Below are 17,004 nucleotides of genomic sequence, written 5' to 3'. Positions count from 1 at the left end.
AACTACTTTAATCAGGTGAAAATTCCTATCTGAATCAATAATAAAAGGCATTAAACTAAGTGTGAATTAACCTAGTTAAATCAAGCTGGAAAGTAGTTGAGTGTGTCAAGTGGGGGAATGAAATAATGCCACGTAGGAGGGATGCTGGGACAGGCTAAGGAGAACCTGCCATGGTAACTCTGTGGGGCCTGCAGGAAATAGCATTCAGATTCTAGCTGAGTTCAGGCAACATTGCATCCAAGGACTTGAGAGGCTATCACTTGGGAGGCCTCTGTCTTCTCCTTCCCTTTGACCAGATGATGACCTTTTAAACTTGGAGAGTTGTGTCCACAGATCAACTGGTAATAGTGCTGAAGACAAACTACATGCCCTAAGAAAAGGGAGCTCCAGAATTCTACAAGAAGCCCGGTACAAAGCAATGCCTTGCTTAAGAGAAACTTCAGGAGATTTCCATGAAGGGGAAAGAAAGAATTTCCAGGAGCTGAGTTTGCCCTTTTGCCACATTAATCAATCAATCAGTCAATATGTATTATGCACCTACTGTGTGTGTGTTTGTCCTTCGTTGCCTAAGAAGACCATGCCATCAGAGAAATGATGACATGACTTGCACTTGACTTTGTTTTGAGTGAGGGAGGGCAGTGCAGGTCACCAGCCTCACTTCTCCTCCAGAGCCATCTGAATCCAGTGACCAGATATTCATCAGGATGACTGGAGATGACCCAGGATGAGGCAGTTGGGGTTAAGTGACTTGCCCAAGGTCACACAGCTAGTGAGTATCAAGTGTCTGAGATGAGATTTGAACTCAGGTCCTCCTGACTCCTGCACTGGTGCTCTATGCACTGTACCACCTAGCTGCCCCCTACACCATCTAGCTGCCCCCTATGCACCTACTATGTGCCAGCAAAAGACAGTTCCTGCCCTCAAGTAGCTTATGGTCTAATGGATGAGATAACATATGAATGAGTTTATATAAAGCAAGTCATATACAGAATAAAGAGAAAATAATTAAAAGCAAGAAGGCCCTGGAATTAACAGAGGTTGGGAAAGTCTTATATGCTCTAAGCTTGACCCTGGACACCTGGGTGCTGTACTTGTGGGATAGTTGCCTACAGTTTGAGACTGATATTTTGTCCTCTTCCAACACTTCTACCTTATTAAGTACACACCTCTAAAAACTGATTAAATCTGGCTGGCTAAATGATATCAACAGATAATGATTGGGAAGTACATCAATGGGGCCCTGTGAGCTAGAGAAATAGAAAATTGCACCCAATCCCTATTAGTTCACCCTAGAATCTTAAAAGAAGATGTACTCATTTCCTTGTTTTTGTAGCCCTGTGGCTTACCATTGCCTACCACCTACTAAACCCTTAATAAATTCTTCATTAGCTAGCTTGGGGGCATTCAACCTACCAGTACCTGTGGGTTGAGAATGTGAGCCTAGAACACAGGCCTAGGGATTTCAATGAGGAGGAGACAAGATGACCAACCAGACCTCCATCATCCCTCTTCCCATCAGGCATTGATTGTTTCAGGATGACTATTTGGGCCTCTCCTAGCCTTCAAATGCTGGTGTCTGGATGTCTCTGCATACCCGTCAATGCAACCTCAACTAATATCATAACACGTGGCATTTATATATTAATTTCCCAACATTTCATTTGAACCTCAGAACTGATCCTATAAGATCAGGATTATTATGATGCTGATTTTACGGCCTAGGAAATTAGAGCTCACAGGGTTCAAGGGACTTGCCTGGTATCACCAGCTAGTCAATATTTGAGGCAAGATTTGAATTCAAGTCTTACTGACCCCAAGTCCAGGGCTCTGTCCTTCATTGTGCACTGTTTCTCAATCGTTCCTTCTCATCTGGATCACATTCATTCATTTTGATGTAATGTACTCAGTCCTGTCTTTCTCCTCCTTTTACCCCTTGGCCAGCCAGAGGTACCCTGAGCCATTGGCTCCTGGCTGTTTCCTTGGGCTGAGTTGTAGAGCAAGTCATAAATAAAGAGGACTTTGCCAAGTAGAATTAATGATGGGGACTATGTTTTTTCATGCAGTGGTGGCTTGAGACCAAGATCATGTTGCAAAATGGATTTTGCAGAAAAACAAAAATCAGTCATTTACCTCACTAATGTTAGGAAAAGGAGATTCCATATGCCTGGATAAGGGGATGTTTATAGGCTGGCATCACACTTCCTTCTCCCTCTTTTTTCACTGAATTTGGACACATGAATTTCCTTTGAAAAATGTGTTAACGACTTCTTTGAACTTCCTCTGTATCCCCAGTGCTCAGCATGCAGAAAGTGCTTAATACGCGCTTGCTGATTGATGGATTGGTGTGCACCCCTGAAAGTGTTCCTTCATCATCACTTTTAAATTCATAGAACACCAATTAGCATTTTTCAAGTGCCTACTATGTGCCAGGCATTGTGCTAAAATAAGAACTGGATATTTCTGTAAATGGGCTTTTCCTTTAAGACCTTGGCCAAGGGGAATTAGAGGAGGTGATAATTATCTCCTATGTCATCCACAACACCTTAAGGTTTCCTAAGTGTTTCTGCACTGCACTCTTGTGAAATAGGAATCCCCATTTTATCATTTAAAAAACTGAGGCTAAGGTTAAGTATTTGCCTAGTGTCACCCAGCTAGTAAGTGTCCAAATGGAGATTTAAAGCCAGGTCCATCTTACATAGAGGTCAGGTGTATAGTGTATTAAATGGGATCATCTCCCCATCACAGCCTAGTCTAGACCAAAGATCTCAGAAAGATACCTTCCAATCATAAAATCTTAGGTCTACAGTTGGAAGCAACCTCAGAAATCATCTGGGCCAATGCTCTCACTTTACAGAAGAGGAAACTGAGGCTCAGGGGAGTACTTTTTGTAGCTCCTAGTTTGACCTTTATTCTTCTTGGGTAGAACATATGCCCACCTTTAAAGAATGATTATGTGGAATGCTAATGCATTAATTAGAATGTGAGCACCTTGGGGGCAGGCAATACTTCATTCTAGTCTTTGCATGATGTCTATCACATAAGAGGAGCTTTTAAAATACTTACTGAATTGAGTGGAATTGTCAATCTTCTTAGTTCAGTGTAAGCTTCTTGAGGATGCAGACTTCATTTTGTCTGTTCTCCCCAGTGACCAAGCACAGTTATAGGCCCTTAATGAATAAGCTTATTGGATTGGATGGGGTTTGTTAATTGTAAATCATTTCTCTCTAGGATCATGCCCAAGATCCCTAAAAGAAATATTTTCTATAACTCTGAACTCCAAATAATCTCTCAACCTGGGAACATACTTTCCCCTCCACTGTGACTTTCTGCGGTTTGCAAAGTGTGTTCCAATATAGAGTAACTAGTGTAACAGCAGAACCACCATGGGAGAAATGAAAACACCCCCTGTGTCTTCTTCTGGCAGCTCAGAATTCCACAGGTACAATGCTGTTGGGCCTGGGACTCCTAGCAAAGTCCAGATCCAGCAGCTGGCAAAGGGTAAACACCCTCTCAAGAACTGTGTCCCGACAGGACATGGGGAAGGGTCTGCTGAAAGAGGGGTCTCCAACCCCCTTGCTCTTCGAGTTCTATGGCAATTAATAAAGGTATAAGAGGCCCCTCAGCAAAGTTGACTTGGGTGCAGAGCATTCAAAACTGAGCCTGCTTCTCAGCAGGCTACTGAGAGTCTGAAAAGACAAACCAACACAATGACAAAAGAGCTCATAGTTACTTTTCCCCCTCTTGAAAATAAAACAAAAACGTGAATGGGGTATCGGGCTTTTTACTTTCCTGGTGATCATCTCTGCTTGCAATTCAATTGAAATTATGCTAATTCCACAACTGCAATTTTCCATGTTGGCTTTTACCTCCTGGGATCACTGTCTACCTTGGGTTTCACTTTAATGTGAGCTCCAGAGGAATAGTAATGCCTGTTTCGATCACCGTTCGGGTGAATGCATATCATTCCCTGCAGGAATCTTCTGTCCCAGGAGCTCTGAACCATCCTAATGGCCACGTACAATGACCTCTATTCCTTCTTACTTGATATGGACAAAGCTAAAGATATACACATAGGTAGATATTATATATATGCATACTGTGTATATACACATACATTTATACTTAAATGTACATATATGAGTATATATACATATACATATACATAGATACACACACAAAAACCTCCACCCCTACCCATACATATACATATGCATATACCCATACTCATACCCGTACTCATACTCATACACATACATATACCCATACCCATACCCATACACATATATATGCATATACTTATACATGGTTCTTGTCCTTCATGAAGAAGAACAAAATGACATCACCATGATAAAGTGAAATTTCAGTGTGTCTGACTGTGACTGATCAGACCAATATGAGCTTGGAATGTTCTTCCACAGCTTGGGCATACATAGTCCATGTGAATATTTGGCATGGATCCTCCAAATTTGCATGTACTACATATACACCAATGGCACATCTATGTGGTTTTCACCATTGTTGGTTCTCAGGTTTCGATTTGGGTATTACTATGTGGTCTATATATCTATTTACCTAAAAATTACCCAGATTTCTATCTCCTCTTAGTATTCTTTCCATTTGCATTGTTAAGATCTCTGTATATATTATTTTCTTGGTATCATTATACTTTGTTTCAGTTTCATACAAGTCTTCTCATATGTCTCTGAATTCTTCATATTTGTTATGTTTTGAGGCAGTAATGGTCAGGTCCATTAGGATACCCAACTTGTTTATCCATCCATTCCTCAGTCAATGGGGACCTACTTTGTTTTGGATTCTTTGCTACCCCAAAATGTTCCCATCATGATTTTGCTGTTTTGTGTTTTTCTTTCTGCCCTTGACTCCCTTGGGGTTTTATCCCCTGGTAAGACCCCTAGATCAAAGGGAATGAACTTTAGCGACCTTCCTCACATCTTTCCAAATAGTTCTTTGGAATAGTTGGACCAACTCCTAGCTCCACCAACAGTCCAACTCATTCATTTTACAGAGAAGGAAACTGAGGTCCAGAAAGACTTTCTTAAGGATGCAAGTGCTTCAAAATAACAGTCCAGATGGAAGCTCCATACTCCCCTGACTCTGAATCTCACGTTCTCCCATATTTAGACCCTCATCACAGCAAGTCCCACTTTTCTCCTGCCCAAGTGGGACTTGAGGTTGAGGGCTTTCAGTTTAACCTGTGGTAGGGTACTTAAGAGGAGTTCTGTGGAAGGGTGTCAGTGATGGACATCTTGGCATCCTCATCATGGTGGGGGAGCCTCCTTGGCTCCTCTGGCCTCCAAGTAGGCTGATCTGACATGTGAAAATGAGTAAGAACAAGGATCTGGCTAGCCCTTTGATGAGATGTTTCTGTCGATGTCTGCCTGATTCAATCCCTGGTGACATTAATCGGTGCTTCATTTGTGTGTTTATTTCCAGATAACTTGTTCAAGCCGAAGGAGAGGTGCATATCAGAGAAAGAAATGCATATGAGATCTAAAAGGTACTGAGTGACTGGTGTTTAGACATACCCTTGTATCAAGCAGGTTCTGCTTCCACTAACAGGGCTTTGTGTGATCCTTAGAAAGTGTGTGCCCATGTATCTTAGACGTGGCATCCCCTGGGGAATGATGATGCCTGCTGACAAAGGAACTTTTTCTTCCCAACCTGGGTAGGCCTAGTATGATACTACTGCCTAGTATTCTCTGAAGTCTAGTGCATATGGGAGGCAGGTAACTTTGGTGCATTCCCTCTCCCAGTTCACAGCCTGGCCCTATCACACCAAGCTTGAAAGCAGATTAAGGTCCTACTTGCTGACTCACCAACTTGACAAAACAATCATGTGGTCCCAGGCATTTCCCTGGGGTCTCCCCTTTGGAATCCACCCAGATGTGCCACCATCTTTCCTAATACCTGATGTTCAGGCTGCCTCCAAGTGAGGATTGAGTAACAGAGTACCAGAGGAAAGGCTCTTGTTCCTGAAATTTCATTAGTCTGACAAAATCTACAGTAATATGAGAAATGATAATAATTACCCCCAATCAATAGTGCACTGATCTGCATTCATAAAAATGAACACACTTTTCCAGGCACCGCCCTTTGATTTTTATTGAGTTAAATTGTTTACTTGGTAATTGGTGAAATCTGATCATCTGCAGTGAGGTTGCGGGTAATTAACTGAGAGGGAGGATAAACTTGCCTGTTCCATTAACAGGCTGAGCCACAGCAAGCTGGGATGAGTCTCCAAAGTGCCACTGGATTTCATTTGCCAAGGCATTAACAATAAGGATGGTGATGATGGCGATGATGATGATGATGATGACGATGACGACAGTCAAAGCCTTCATTTCTATAGCACTCTAGAAGTTAGTACATGCCATGTAACAATCCTGCCAGATCTGGAGTCGAATGTCATTTTTCAATTCAATCTAACAAGCACTTATTATACTCCTACTATGTACCAGGCACTGTGCCAGGTACTTGGGATACAAAGAGAAAAGAAACAGAGCCTGCCCTCTCAGGAGTTTACATTACAGTGGGCAGATATGACATTCACATGAATAAGTCTGAGGTCATCTGAGAAGAGGGAGATCACTGACCACTGGAGAGATGGAGAAAGACTTGACATGGACAACCCCACTTTCCAAAACTTTATGAAACTGAGGTGAAAAGATAGATGCACAAAGATAGAGAGACAAGGGTGGAGTTGCAGGTTCAGGAAAGAGTAGCACACCTGGATTGTCTGAAGTGTGGGGTACATGAAGGGACATTCACCCAGATGTGCCACTATCTTTGCTGACATCTGGTACTCAGATCATTTGAAAGTAAGGATAAAATAACAGGATGCCAGAGAAAGTTCTGGCATGAAATAAGCCTGGAAAGACGGGCAGGAGCCAAATTGTAATGGACTTTTAAATGTCGAGTTGAGGGGGTTTAAAATTATACTAGTGACAGTATGGAGAAGGAAGGTGCCATGGACAGAATAGTGCTTTAGGAAGATTCTTTTGGCAGCATTGTGAAGGATAGATGAAAGAAAGAGAGAGACTAGAAATTGAGACAATACTAAAGAGGTTATGTCAGTAGTCTAGGTAAAAGGGGATGAGATCCTGGACCAATATGGTATCCAAGTGATTGGAGAGGAAGGGAGGGATGGGAGAGGTGTGGAGGACTAGAATCAAGACTTAGCAACTGACTGGATATGATAGGCAAAGCAGAATGAGGAGTCAAGGATGACTCTCAAGTGGTGAACTCTGGGATCCTCAACAGGTCAGGGTAGTGTGGAGGAGGGGCAGGTTGGGGAAGAAGAGAATGAGTGATATTTTGGACATGTTGAACTTAAGATGCCTGTGTGGGACATCCAGCTAGAAATGCCAAGCAGGCCCTTGGTGCTGTAGAACATAAGTAGAAGAGGGCTGGAGATGTAGAACTGGGAGTCATCCATGTAAGGATGAGATTAGCCTATGGGATTAGAGGAGTTCACCAAGAAATAGAATGTAGGAAGCAGACAGAAGTCCCAGGAGAGAACCTGGGGGCTGCTTGTGCTGGAGTGAGGGAGGACAAAGAGGGAGTTGGTGGAGGAGAGGTTAGATGGGTAGAAGGAGGACCAAGAAAGTTCAGTATGATGGGAGCCAAAGAATGAGAGAGAGCATTTGAGAAGGAGTAGTCAGTAATGTCAGAAGGACAAGAAGTATGAAGACTGAGGAAAGTCCAATGGATTTAGCAGTGAAGAAATTATTCATGACCTTGGACAAAGAAGTTTCTGAAGAGTCTTGAGGTCAAGCCAGATTACAAGGAATTGAGATTTTTCTGGGAAATGAGGAAATAGAGGCAGCACCTGCATATAAAGACTATTTCCTAGGAGTTTTCTTGTGATTGGGAGGACAAAGAGGAAGCTGTCTTGAAGGGATGATGGAGCCACCATTTATGTGCTCCTGATAGTTATGTCAAATCCATCCCAGAACTGGAGAAGGAGTGGCTATGTGGCATCATTGGTAAAGTGCATTCCCAGGGAGTTTCTACTAAGGCAGATCAGCACCTTCTCTACAGCAGTTTCAGAGAACTGTCCAGAATCCCAAGAGGTTAAGTGACTTTGCAGCCAAGATGTCAGAGATGAGGCTTAAACCAAATCTTTTTACTCCCAAAGCCATCCTTCTGTCCACAATTCCATGCAGCTTCTCAGGCTAAATCATTCTCCGTTGATTTTATAGAACTGCTGTTTCGAAGACAAAATAATTAAAACTAGTTAGAATCATAGAAAAAGAGACCCCAGATAACATCAAGTTCTCCCTCTGACTGTGTAACTCCCCATAGCCCCCCCCCCAACTACTTCCAAAGATGGTTAGAGGTGGAAATATGCCACTCTATATCAATAGAGCATATTTTTACACCAGGACTTTCCTACATTGCACTGATAAAGTCACCCATCTGGATTCATTTTTAAGGAAAAATTCACATCTCCTGGGGTGGCTGCTACATCCCATTGCTAGCTTTTGTTGAACTTCTGATCCACTAAAATCCCCAAATCTGTTTCATTTGAACTATTCTTTAGGCACACCTCTTCCACTTGAGGAAATGGAGGACCTCAGAGGGCAATTTACTTACTTCATATCACCTAGCTAGTTAGAACCAGTAAGCCAGTTACCAAACATTTATTAAGCACCTACTATGTGCCAGTAGAACTCAAGAGTCCTGAGTGATGGACAAAGCAGCTATTCTTTCCAATGTGGGTTGCCTTCAGCTCAATAATTACCAAAAAGTACGGCATACAATGAGGTTTGCAAAACAATCTACATATGCTCTCTCATTTGGCCATTACCACATCTCTGTGAGCTGAATATACTACTGGGTCATTTTACAGATAAGAATACCAAGTCTCAGAGTTTGTGACTTGCCTAGGATCACACAGCCAATTAATTTCATACATGGGCTTTGACCCAAGGTCTTTCTGACCTCTGACCACTGAGATAAGTGCTGTTTTCAAAGTCCTCTTACAGACTCCACAAGAAAAGATAGAGTTATTCCAAAGAGCCAAAGGATTCAGTTTGGCTTCCTTCCCACCAAGATTCTATAAGAGATTATTTTCCATGATGTAATGGTACTTCCCAGGTTGCTGGGGGGGTAATTTCTCCCAGGTGGGATAGCATGGTGTATCCCAACAGCCCAGACTGGTATGGTTATACCAGTGTGAGAAGCAGAGACTGGGCATTCTGCCCATCCTACTTGGTACTATCAATTTCTCATGTGGTGTAGAAATATGGAGGACTATTAAACAGAGAGGGCAGCCAGATTGCAAAGTGGTTAGAGCACTGGGCTTGGAATTAGGAAGACTCATCTTCATGAGCTCATGTCTGGCCTCACACACTTACTAATTGGGTGACCCTGGGCAGGTCACTTAACCCTGTTTGCCTCATTCTCCTCATCTATAAAAAGAGCTGGAAAAGGAAATGGCAGATCCCTCTAGTATCTTTGCCAAGAAAACCCCAAAATGGGGTCAGAAATTGGACAACTGAAACCACTTAACAACAACAAATAAATCAGAGATGTTCAGTTGGATATCACAAGGTTAGAAAAATAAATATGCAAAGGCTTTCAGATTGTTTCATTTGTTCCAGTTATTTATTGTATCAGAGGAAAGTAGCAGAAGTCTTTGCTGAGATTGATCCAGGCAGTTTCTTTCAGAAGACAGAAATGAAACAATATTATATAGCCAATCTGAAATCTGATTTTCTATGGTCAGTAAGAGGAACTTTGCTCTTTGGGGGGCCTAGAGAGCAGCATAAGAAACGTAAGTGGGAAGAAGTTAGGAAAGCAAATTTAGGCTCAATGTCAGGAAAAAAACTTCTTAACAATGAGAGCTCTCTGCAAGTGGAGTGGGCTGCCTCAGAGGTACTAGAGCCCCTATTGGTGGAGTCACCCAAGCAAAATATGAACAAGCATTTGAAGATCCATTGTATAGTCCTATTCAAGTATGGACTAGTCTGGATGGCATCTGTAGTTCCTTTCCATTATGATAATCTGTGACTCAGTGAATAAGAAGCAATGGATACTGAGAGGCAGATTTTGACAAAATCTGTCCAAAAAACCCAAAATTTCTTGATAATAACAGCTAATATTTATAGCCCTTTAAGATTTACAAAACTTTCCCTACAACAACCCTGTGGGGTGGGGTTATTTTTCCTATTATATATAAGGAAACTGAGACAAAGAGAATCTCATAAATTCAATCAGCCTACCAAATAAGTATTTATTAAATGCCAAGCACTAAGTAAGATATAAAGACAGAAATGAAATAACCCTGCCCGTGAGGAAAATAACATGTACCTAGGTGAGTAGGTACAAAATATAGACAAAGTGAGTAGATAGTCAAACCCAATTATCTTGCCTTCAAATCCACTGCTCACTTCCCTCTACCCAGCTGCTTCCTCTAACAATTTGAGTGGAATGGACTGTCACAAGAGATGTGTGTGTGTGTGTGTGTGTGTGTGTGTGTGTGTTTGAGAAACAGAGACAGAAAAACAAACATTAAGCAAAACAGTGCATTACACTAACGCTACCTATTATCATCCCCAACTAAATGTAAAGAAAAACCAACATGAGACCATTTGAGCCTCCCTAGAGTGGAATAGGTTCCCTTGTTAGTGAATTAGAACCTCTCATTCTCCCTGGAGAATTAGGATTGGGTCTTCAAACAAAGGCTGGAAGGCCACTGCTTGGGGTAGGTAACTGATTTCCTTGCTCAGACCCAGGTTAGAGGGGATGGGTTTTGACAGTCCCACTAATTCTGAGAGTCTAGGATTTTCTGATGAAATAGTTATGTAGATTCTGGCAAATGGCAGCCTCCTTGGCTTCCATTTGGACTAGGGTATTTCTCAGGCCTTTTTCATCCCAAGTTCCTGAACTCTTTAAAAATCTTTAGGAAAGAAAATGGTAATTCCTTTGAATCCCTCCTTTTGCACAATATCATTAATTCTTATTATTCTAGCACAGGAGTTTGAAAAGCACTTTCTCACAGCACCACTCTAAGGTGGGGAGGTACAAGGATCATTATTCCCACTTAAGGTTAATCAAAAGCAGCTTCAGAGAGATTAGGACATATGGTCAAGAGTGTAGAAGACAGAATTTGAACTCAGCTCTGTTGGGATTTCCAATCCAGTCCTCCATCCACTATAGAGCCTCCAGTTCTCTTTTAGTGGATGCTGAGAGCATATGAAGTTGCTTTTAAATCCATTTCTTTTCACGTTAAATAAAGCCTTATTTTCCATCTCTTTAACCTTCTCTGGTACTTTGAATAATTCATCCATACATTTGCATTTATTTTAGTATTTCTCTTATTTAATATGTATGCTATCTATCTATATATATATACACACTCATATAAATGTGTATAGGCATATATGTACATATATACACCCTCATATATACATATATGAGGGTGTATATATATATGTATACAGACATACATGTCCTTTCTTTTTGGTCTCTCCTATCCAAATGTAAACTTCTTGGAAGGTGGGATTTTTTTTCATTCTTAGGACTTGTATCCCCAGAGCCTAGCACAGTACCTAGCACATAGTAGGTGCTTAATAAATAAGTGCTTGATGAATTGATTGCTTGGTTGAGATGTGTAGTCCTCTGAGAGTGTCTATACCCAAGGAAAATCAGACACAGAGGAACATATCTCTAGAGAGGAAAGGGATCTTAAAATACATCTAATTCAGCTCCCTCTTTTTATAGATGAGGAAACTGCATCCCAAAGAAATCAATGACTTGGCCAAGATCACAAACTAATCAATAACAAGAATAAGGTTTGAAATCAGGTTCTCTTTCCCCAAAGCGAATATCTTCTCCCCCCCATGCACTGAATTTGGCTATGACTTGTCATATCGCTAATAATTCTCATTGAATTTCTTCAACAGTATGTAGTTAGTCAAGTGTTTTCCCTTTAAAATTTAGATTATTACTTATTGTAAGAAGCAGTAGAGTCAAGAAGAGCTGGGTTCAATTTGACCTCAGACCTTTATTGACTGTGGTACCTTGGACAAGTCCTTTCAGTTCTCTAAGGTAGTGTTGTTTAGTTATGTCCAATTCTATGTGACCCTATTTTAACATTTTCTTGGCAAAGATCTTGGAGTGGTTTGCCATTTTCTTCTCCAGTTCATTTTACAGGGTTAACTGACTTTGCTAAGGTCACACAGCCAATAAGTGTCTGAAACTGGATTTGAACTCAAGAAGAAGAGTCTTCCTGATTCCAAGTCCATTGTTCTATCCACTATGGTGTCCCCTAAGTGCTCTTTCTCTAAGGTAGTATGATGGCAAAAAGGTCGCAAAGTGAATAAGGTGCTGGACTTGGAGTCTGTAAGATAGGAGTTTAGATCTACCCCAGATACTTTGTAACTGTTTGATCCTGAAGGAGTCCCAACCTCTCTGTGCCTCAGTTTCCTCATATGTAAAATGAGAGGGTTAGACTTGTGCCACTAAGGTCCTTCCAACTCTAAAACTATGATCCATGCTTGGTTTGGAACCTGAAGACTTGCATTCAAATCCCCACATAGCTATGGTAGATTATCTTAGAAAATCATTTCACCACTCGGGGCTTCAGTAGCCTCATTGCCACAATGAGGGGCTAGACTAGAAGATCTCTGAGACTTTTCCCAGCACAAGTTGTATGATCCCAAGTCCTAAATCAGTTGCACTATGTGTTGATAGAGGGAGTCCCCCTACAGATGACATCGCCAACTTGGAGGCGCTGCCATATTGACTGTGTGCCCTAGTAACTATCAGGCAAAAATGAATCTTTTGCCACATCTACTCACCCATCTCTGACTGTATTTCAGAATCTATAATAACCTGCCTGAAGTGAAAAAGAAGAAAGAAGAACAAAAGAAAAGAGTAATTTTACAGAGTAATCGTCTACGCGCCGAAGTCTTTAAAAAGGTAAGGTATTCCAGAGAAGCTGCTTGGTTTTGTCCACCCCCCATACCCCCACACACACCCCCTCCCTATGATCCTGCCTTCCAACTGTGACCTTTTCTTTCTCTTCACCCCCTCTAGCAACTACTGGATCAGATCCTTCAGAGGAGTACAGACTGACCCGCAAACTCAGCAGCTACCACTGCAGGGGTCTGGGATGATCTCAAATATTACATAGCCAGTTAAAATTAGCTTTATCGTCATCACCGCCACACCCTGATTTAACGTAGGGATTTTACATAGAGGAAGAAACCTCCCCTGCTTTACAGAGTAAGCAGCAGCACCACACTGGGGGACCATCAATACAGAGAAGTAGCCCAAGTGTTGCTTCCCCTGGAATGGCCCTGTTTGCTCCTGTCTTTCCCCCCATTCTGACCCCAGAGGATTTTATGATCTTTCTGGTGCATAAAAACAATACAGGGGACCTTGGTTTTGGTCTGTTATTTTCATTAACTTCTTAGGAATGAAGGCTGTCCTCTCATAGAAGTAAAGCCTTCATCCATCTCACCTCCTCTATCCCAAACCTGCTCCTTCCCAGCCATGTCTAGGAACCTTTTAGAGTAACCTGATTACCAAATGACAGCCACTGCTGCAGCAACCACAGCCACAGCAGCCGCAGCCATAGCAGCAATCGAGTTTTTCAAGGTGAACTAGCATGGTGACCAGGGAGCAGCCTAATCTAGTTGGGTAGAAGGGTTCAGCTAGGTTGAGCAGGGTTGACCCTCTGTCATTATGAGACAACTTAGTGGGAGTGAGTATGAATTTCAAATCCAATGTTTTCTTCCCTCCCTCAAAAAATTCCTTTCTGTTTTAAAAAAAAAAGCTACTGACAAAATTGTCATATTGACCTTCCAGATTTTACAATTTCTTTTATTTATATATGTATATTTTGGAAGTTATACAAGAAACTAGTTTTTACAACAAAATGGAAATAAATATTATTTTAAAAGTCTCAGTATTTTGGTGTTATTGTTTTTGTTATTAATTTTTCTTTGATCAAAAGTGAAACTTCCATCCTACACTATACAAAGTATTTGTTATGGGATCTCCCCAAATCTTCCCAGAATTCTCTTCTCCTTTAACTTACTTCAGCCAATGATTCTCAGGTGAGGATGGAGCTGGAAAGAGAACACTGACTTTGCAATCAAAGCCCTGCTGGGGCTGGAGCTTGGCTTTGCCCTTCATAGCTCTAAGCTTGAAAAATCTACTCCTCCTCCCCCAGACTCAGTTTACTCCTCTACAAAATGAGGGAGGTGGAGTCGATGGCCACCAAGGTCACTTCCCCCTTTCAATCCAAGGATTGAATTTGATCCTAGGATTCTATGGTCCTTCTATCTTCAGAATACAACAGTCCCCAGCTGTCTAATGATGCAGCAGGTGAGAGCCCTGGAAGGAATGAAACACAATACAATGTACTTCAACACAAATTTAGAAAGAGAAGGCCTAATCGGTGCCAGTCATTGGGTATCCAAAGACCAGAATGAGAGAGTGCCTGCCCTAATGAAGTTTACAGATGGGGAAAACCATGTATGCAGTGAGGAGTCAGTGCCACCCTCTTCTTCCCCCTTCTATACACAAGTGATTGCAGGGGGTCTCCCTTCCCCAGATAGTATAGATGGAGGTGAGGTGGAAGGAGAAACAGAAGAAGAAAAGTTGAAGGATGAAAAAGAGGAAGAGGAAAGAAAAGAAAGGAACAGGAAGGACTAGGACTTCTGGAGGCCTGAAATCCAGTAATACCTAAACATATGGAACTGACAAGATCTCAGGGTCACTGAGCCTCAGACGTGGGCACTAGCTTGGATGGAGAGTGGCTCAGAAGGGAGGCTCAGCGACACAGCTCTAGCTGACCCTGTGTTTCACGTTTAAAATTTTACATTAACATTCTAGAAAAGCAAGAGATGGAACACTACATGTGAGAAACAGTACCTGCCATCTCCAGAGCCCTGGACTCAGTGCTGGAGGAGATGCAAGGCACCATCCCTGCCCATGAGGAGCCTGCAATGTCCCAGGGCCATACTGAAAAGACACAAGATTTCACCGGTGAAAGTTCTGTGCTCCCTTCTCCAACAGCAGTCTCAGTCCTTACACACACACCTTCGTTGTGCTATTCATGTTATATTAAAGCTCTTATCTAGTGCTGGATGGGGTGGGGGACCTCTTCAAATCCGAGGCAGGCATCCTCATGCACCATCAATGGCCTGTGCTTGGAAACTTTGCAAGGTGGGAGGAAGTAAGATGTGTTTGTGTTTCACAGAGGACCCCCCCTCCATTCCACAGTGAGCCCTCACAGAACTTTAGGAGCTGACTCTAATACTCCCTAGTATAAGTGGGTATAAAACAAAGTCTTAGGTAACGTCCTGGAGGGAAACCCTGCTATTGATGGGAACTGAGGGGTCAGGCATTTCAGTTTGATACTAAAGGAAGGGAAGGAATTTAACAAGTAGAAAAAAGAGGAGAGGACACCCAGGTACAGGAAGCAGCCTCAGTAAAGAACAGAGGTAAGAAAGAGAAGTGTTTATCTGGGGGGGAGGGGGGAGGGGAGCAGTGTCAGTGGAGAGAGCGAGTCAATCGTTCAAAGAGCCTGGAACACAGTAAAAACCTGACTACTTATTGACTAGCTGGCTGATCTACTTTCACTGAAGCTATAGAGGCCCAAATCACTTGAGAAAAGGTCATAAAAGCAATCAGGGCAGGTGGTGTTATATTTCAGGAAACCTTGAAAGCTGGTGAAGGAGTCTGAACTTGACTCAGGAATCACTAGAGAGCCACTAAAGATTTTTGAACATGAATGTCCTCATGAGTTCTATGCATTGTAGTCAGGTAGTGGTTTGAAGATTCGGTTGGAGGAGGGAGAAATGGTAGGAAGACCCTAAGGTGCTTATTGCATTAGCCCTAGGGGACAATGAGGAGGAGGACCTATCCTAAGGTGGATATAATCCTAAGGTATTAGTGGGGGAGAGCTGGGAGGGACTTGTTGAGAGATCCTGGAAGTGGAATTGACAGATATGGAAAGTGATGGATTTGGTGCCTGGATGACAGCGGGGAGGGGAGTCTTCCCTTTAGTTCAGCTCAGTATTCGTTAGTGCCAGGTGTGCTAGAGGAGGTGCTGGAGACAAAACCCAAAATGTTCCTGTCCTCTATTAGAAAGCAAAGACCAAGTTTCAAGTGTGGAGCCTGAGCAGACAGGGGGTGTCCCACGAGAGGAAGAGTGAAAGCTGTTCTTGGAGAGGGGCTCCTGCTCTCTGTCTTTTCTCTTGGAAACATCAAGACTCCCCCTCGAGCTTAGTAAAAAATGTACAGATCTATCTATGGCCTGACCACTTTCTTTACTAACACAACAAGTTTCTGTGAATTAGGGTGAGCCTTCAGTGTGGGAATACTTAACTATGTATATTTATTACAAGGGTTTTGTTTTTCTTTTTCCCCAATGGGCAAGAGATGGTGAGTGAAGAGAAAATAGGTTTTTGTTCATTGAAAAAAAAATCCATCTAAAAAAAGAATGGAGGTGGCATAAATCTCAGGATAAATACAAGTCAACTTGAGAAAAACATTCTAGTGAAGTGTTTCAAGGACAGTTATTAGCTGAGATGCCTGAGACAAGAGGGGTCAAAAAGGTGAGCAGCATGGAAGGTTGGTTTGAGGACTCTTCTCTGCAGCCCTGTTCTCTCAGAACCCCATGGGAAGGTTGGTTGCCTTTTTGGTTTTATGTTTGTAAAGCTAAGGAGTAGATGTCAGCTTATGTCTGGTATCCATCTCATGGCTCTCATGGTGATCAGGCTCCATTTTGAACTCAAAGCTATGGGAAAGTCTGAGATGATCTACCTGACCCAATCTTCTGAGAGGCTCTTCTCCTTCTAAGGAGCTAAGTTCTTGTTGATCAGGATCCTTCTCTCCAGACTTTAATTGTAGAAAAGACTTTGAGAATTATCTGAATTTAGGCTCAATTTTCTATTCATCTTAATCAAATGTTGAAAGTGAGAAGTATTTTCAAATTATACCTGTTTGTGCCTAGCATAAAGA

The 17,004-nt window shown here is 42.1% G+C and overlaps 1 protein-coding gene across 4 annotated transcripts in view; it reads left to right on the top strand.

The window, feature by feature from the left end:
• The window catches only part of C1H10orf90 (chromosome 1 C10orf90 homolog), a 140,459-nt gene extending 126,517 nt beyond the window's left edge, over positions 1 to 13,942 (top strand). For 3 of the 4 annotated variants that reach the window (XM_072629051.1, XM_072629052.1, XM_072629053.1), the window contains exons 7-9: positions 5,455 to 5,518; positions 12,849 to 12,948; positions 13,066 to 13,942. In XM_072629051.1, coding sequence (XP_072485152.1) covers positions 5,455 to 5,518; positions 12,849 to 12,948; positions 13,066 to 13,104 — 203 coding nt within the window. In that variant the 3' untranslated portion in view covers positions 13,105 to 13,942. Of the gene's footprint in view, positions 1 to 5,454; positions 5,526 to 12,848; positions 12,949 to 13,065 lie in introns of those variants that run through there. The other variant, XM_072629054.1, reaches the window with a different exon arrangement.
• The last annotated feature ends 3,062 nt before the right edge of the window (positions 13,943 to 17,004 follow it).

Source organism: Notamacropus eugenii, chromosome 1 (assembly GCF_028372415.1).
Source record: "Notamacropus eugenii isolate mMacEug1 chromosome 1, mMacEug1.pri_v2, whole genome shotgun sequence".
Lineage (NCBI taxonomy): Eukaryota > Metazoa > Chordata > Mammalia > Diprotodontia > Macropodidae > Notamacropus > Notamacropus eugenii.
Note: the sequence above shows the minus strand (reverse complement) of the source record. Positions and strands in the feature narration are given on the sequence as shown.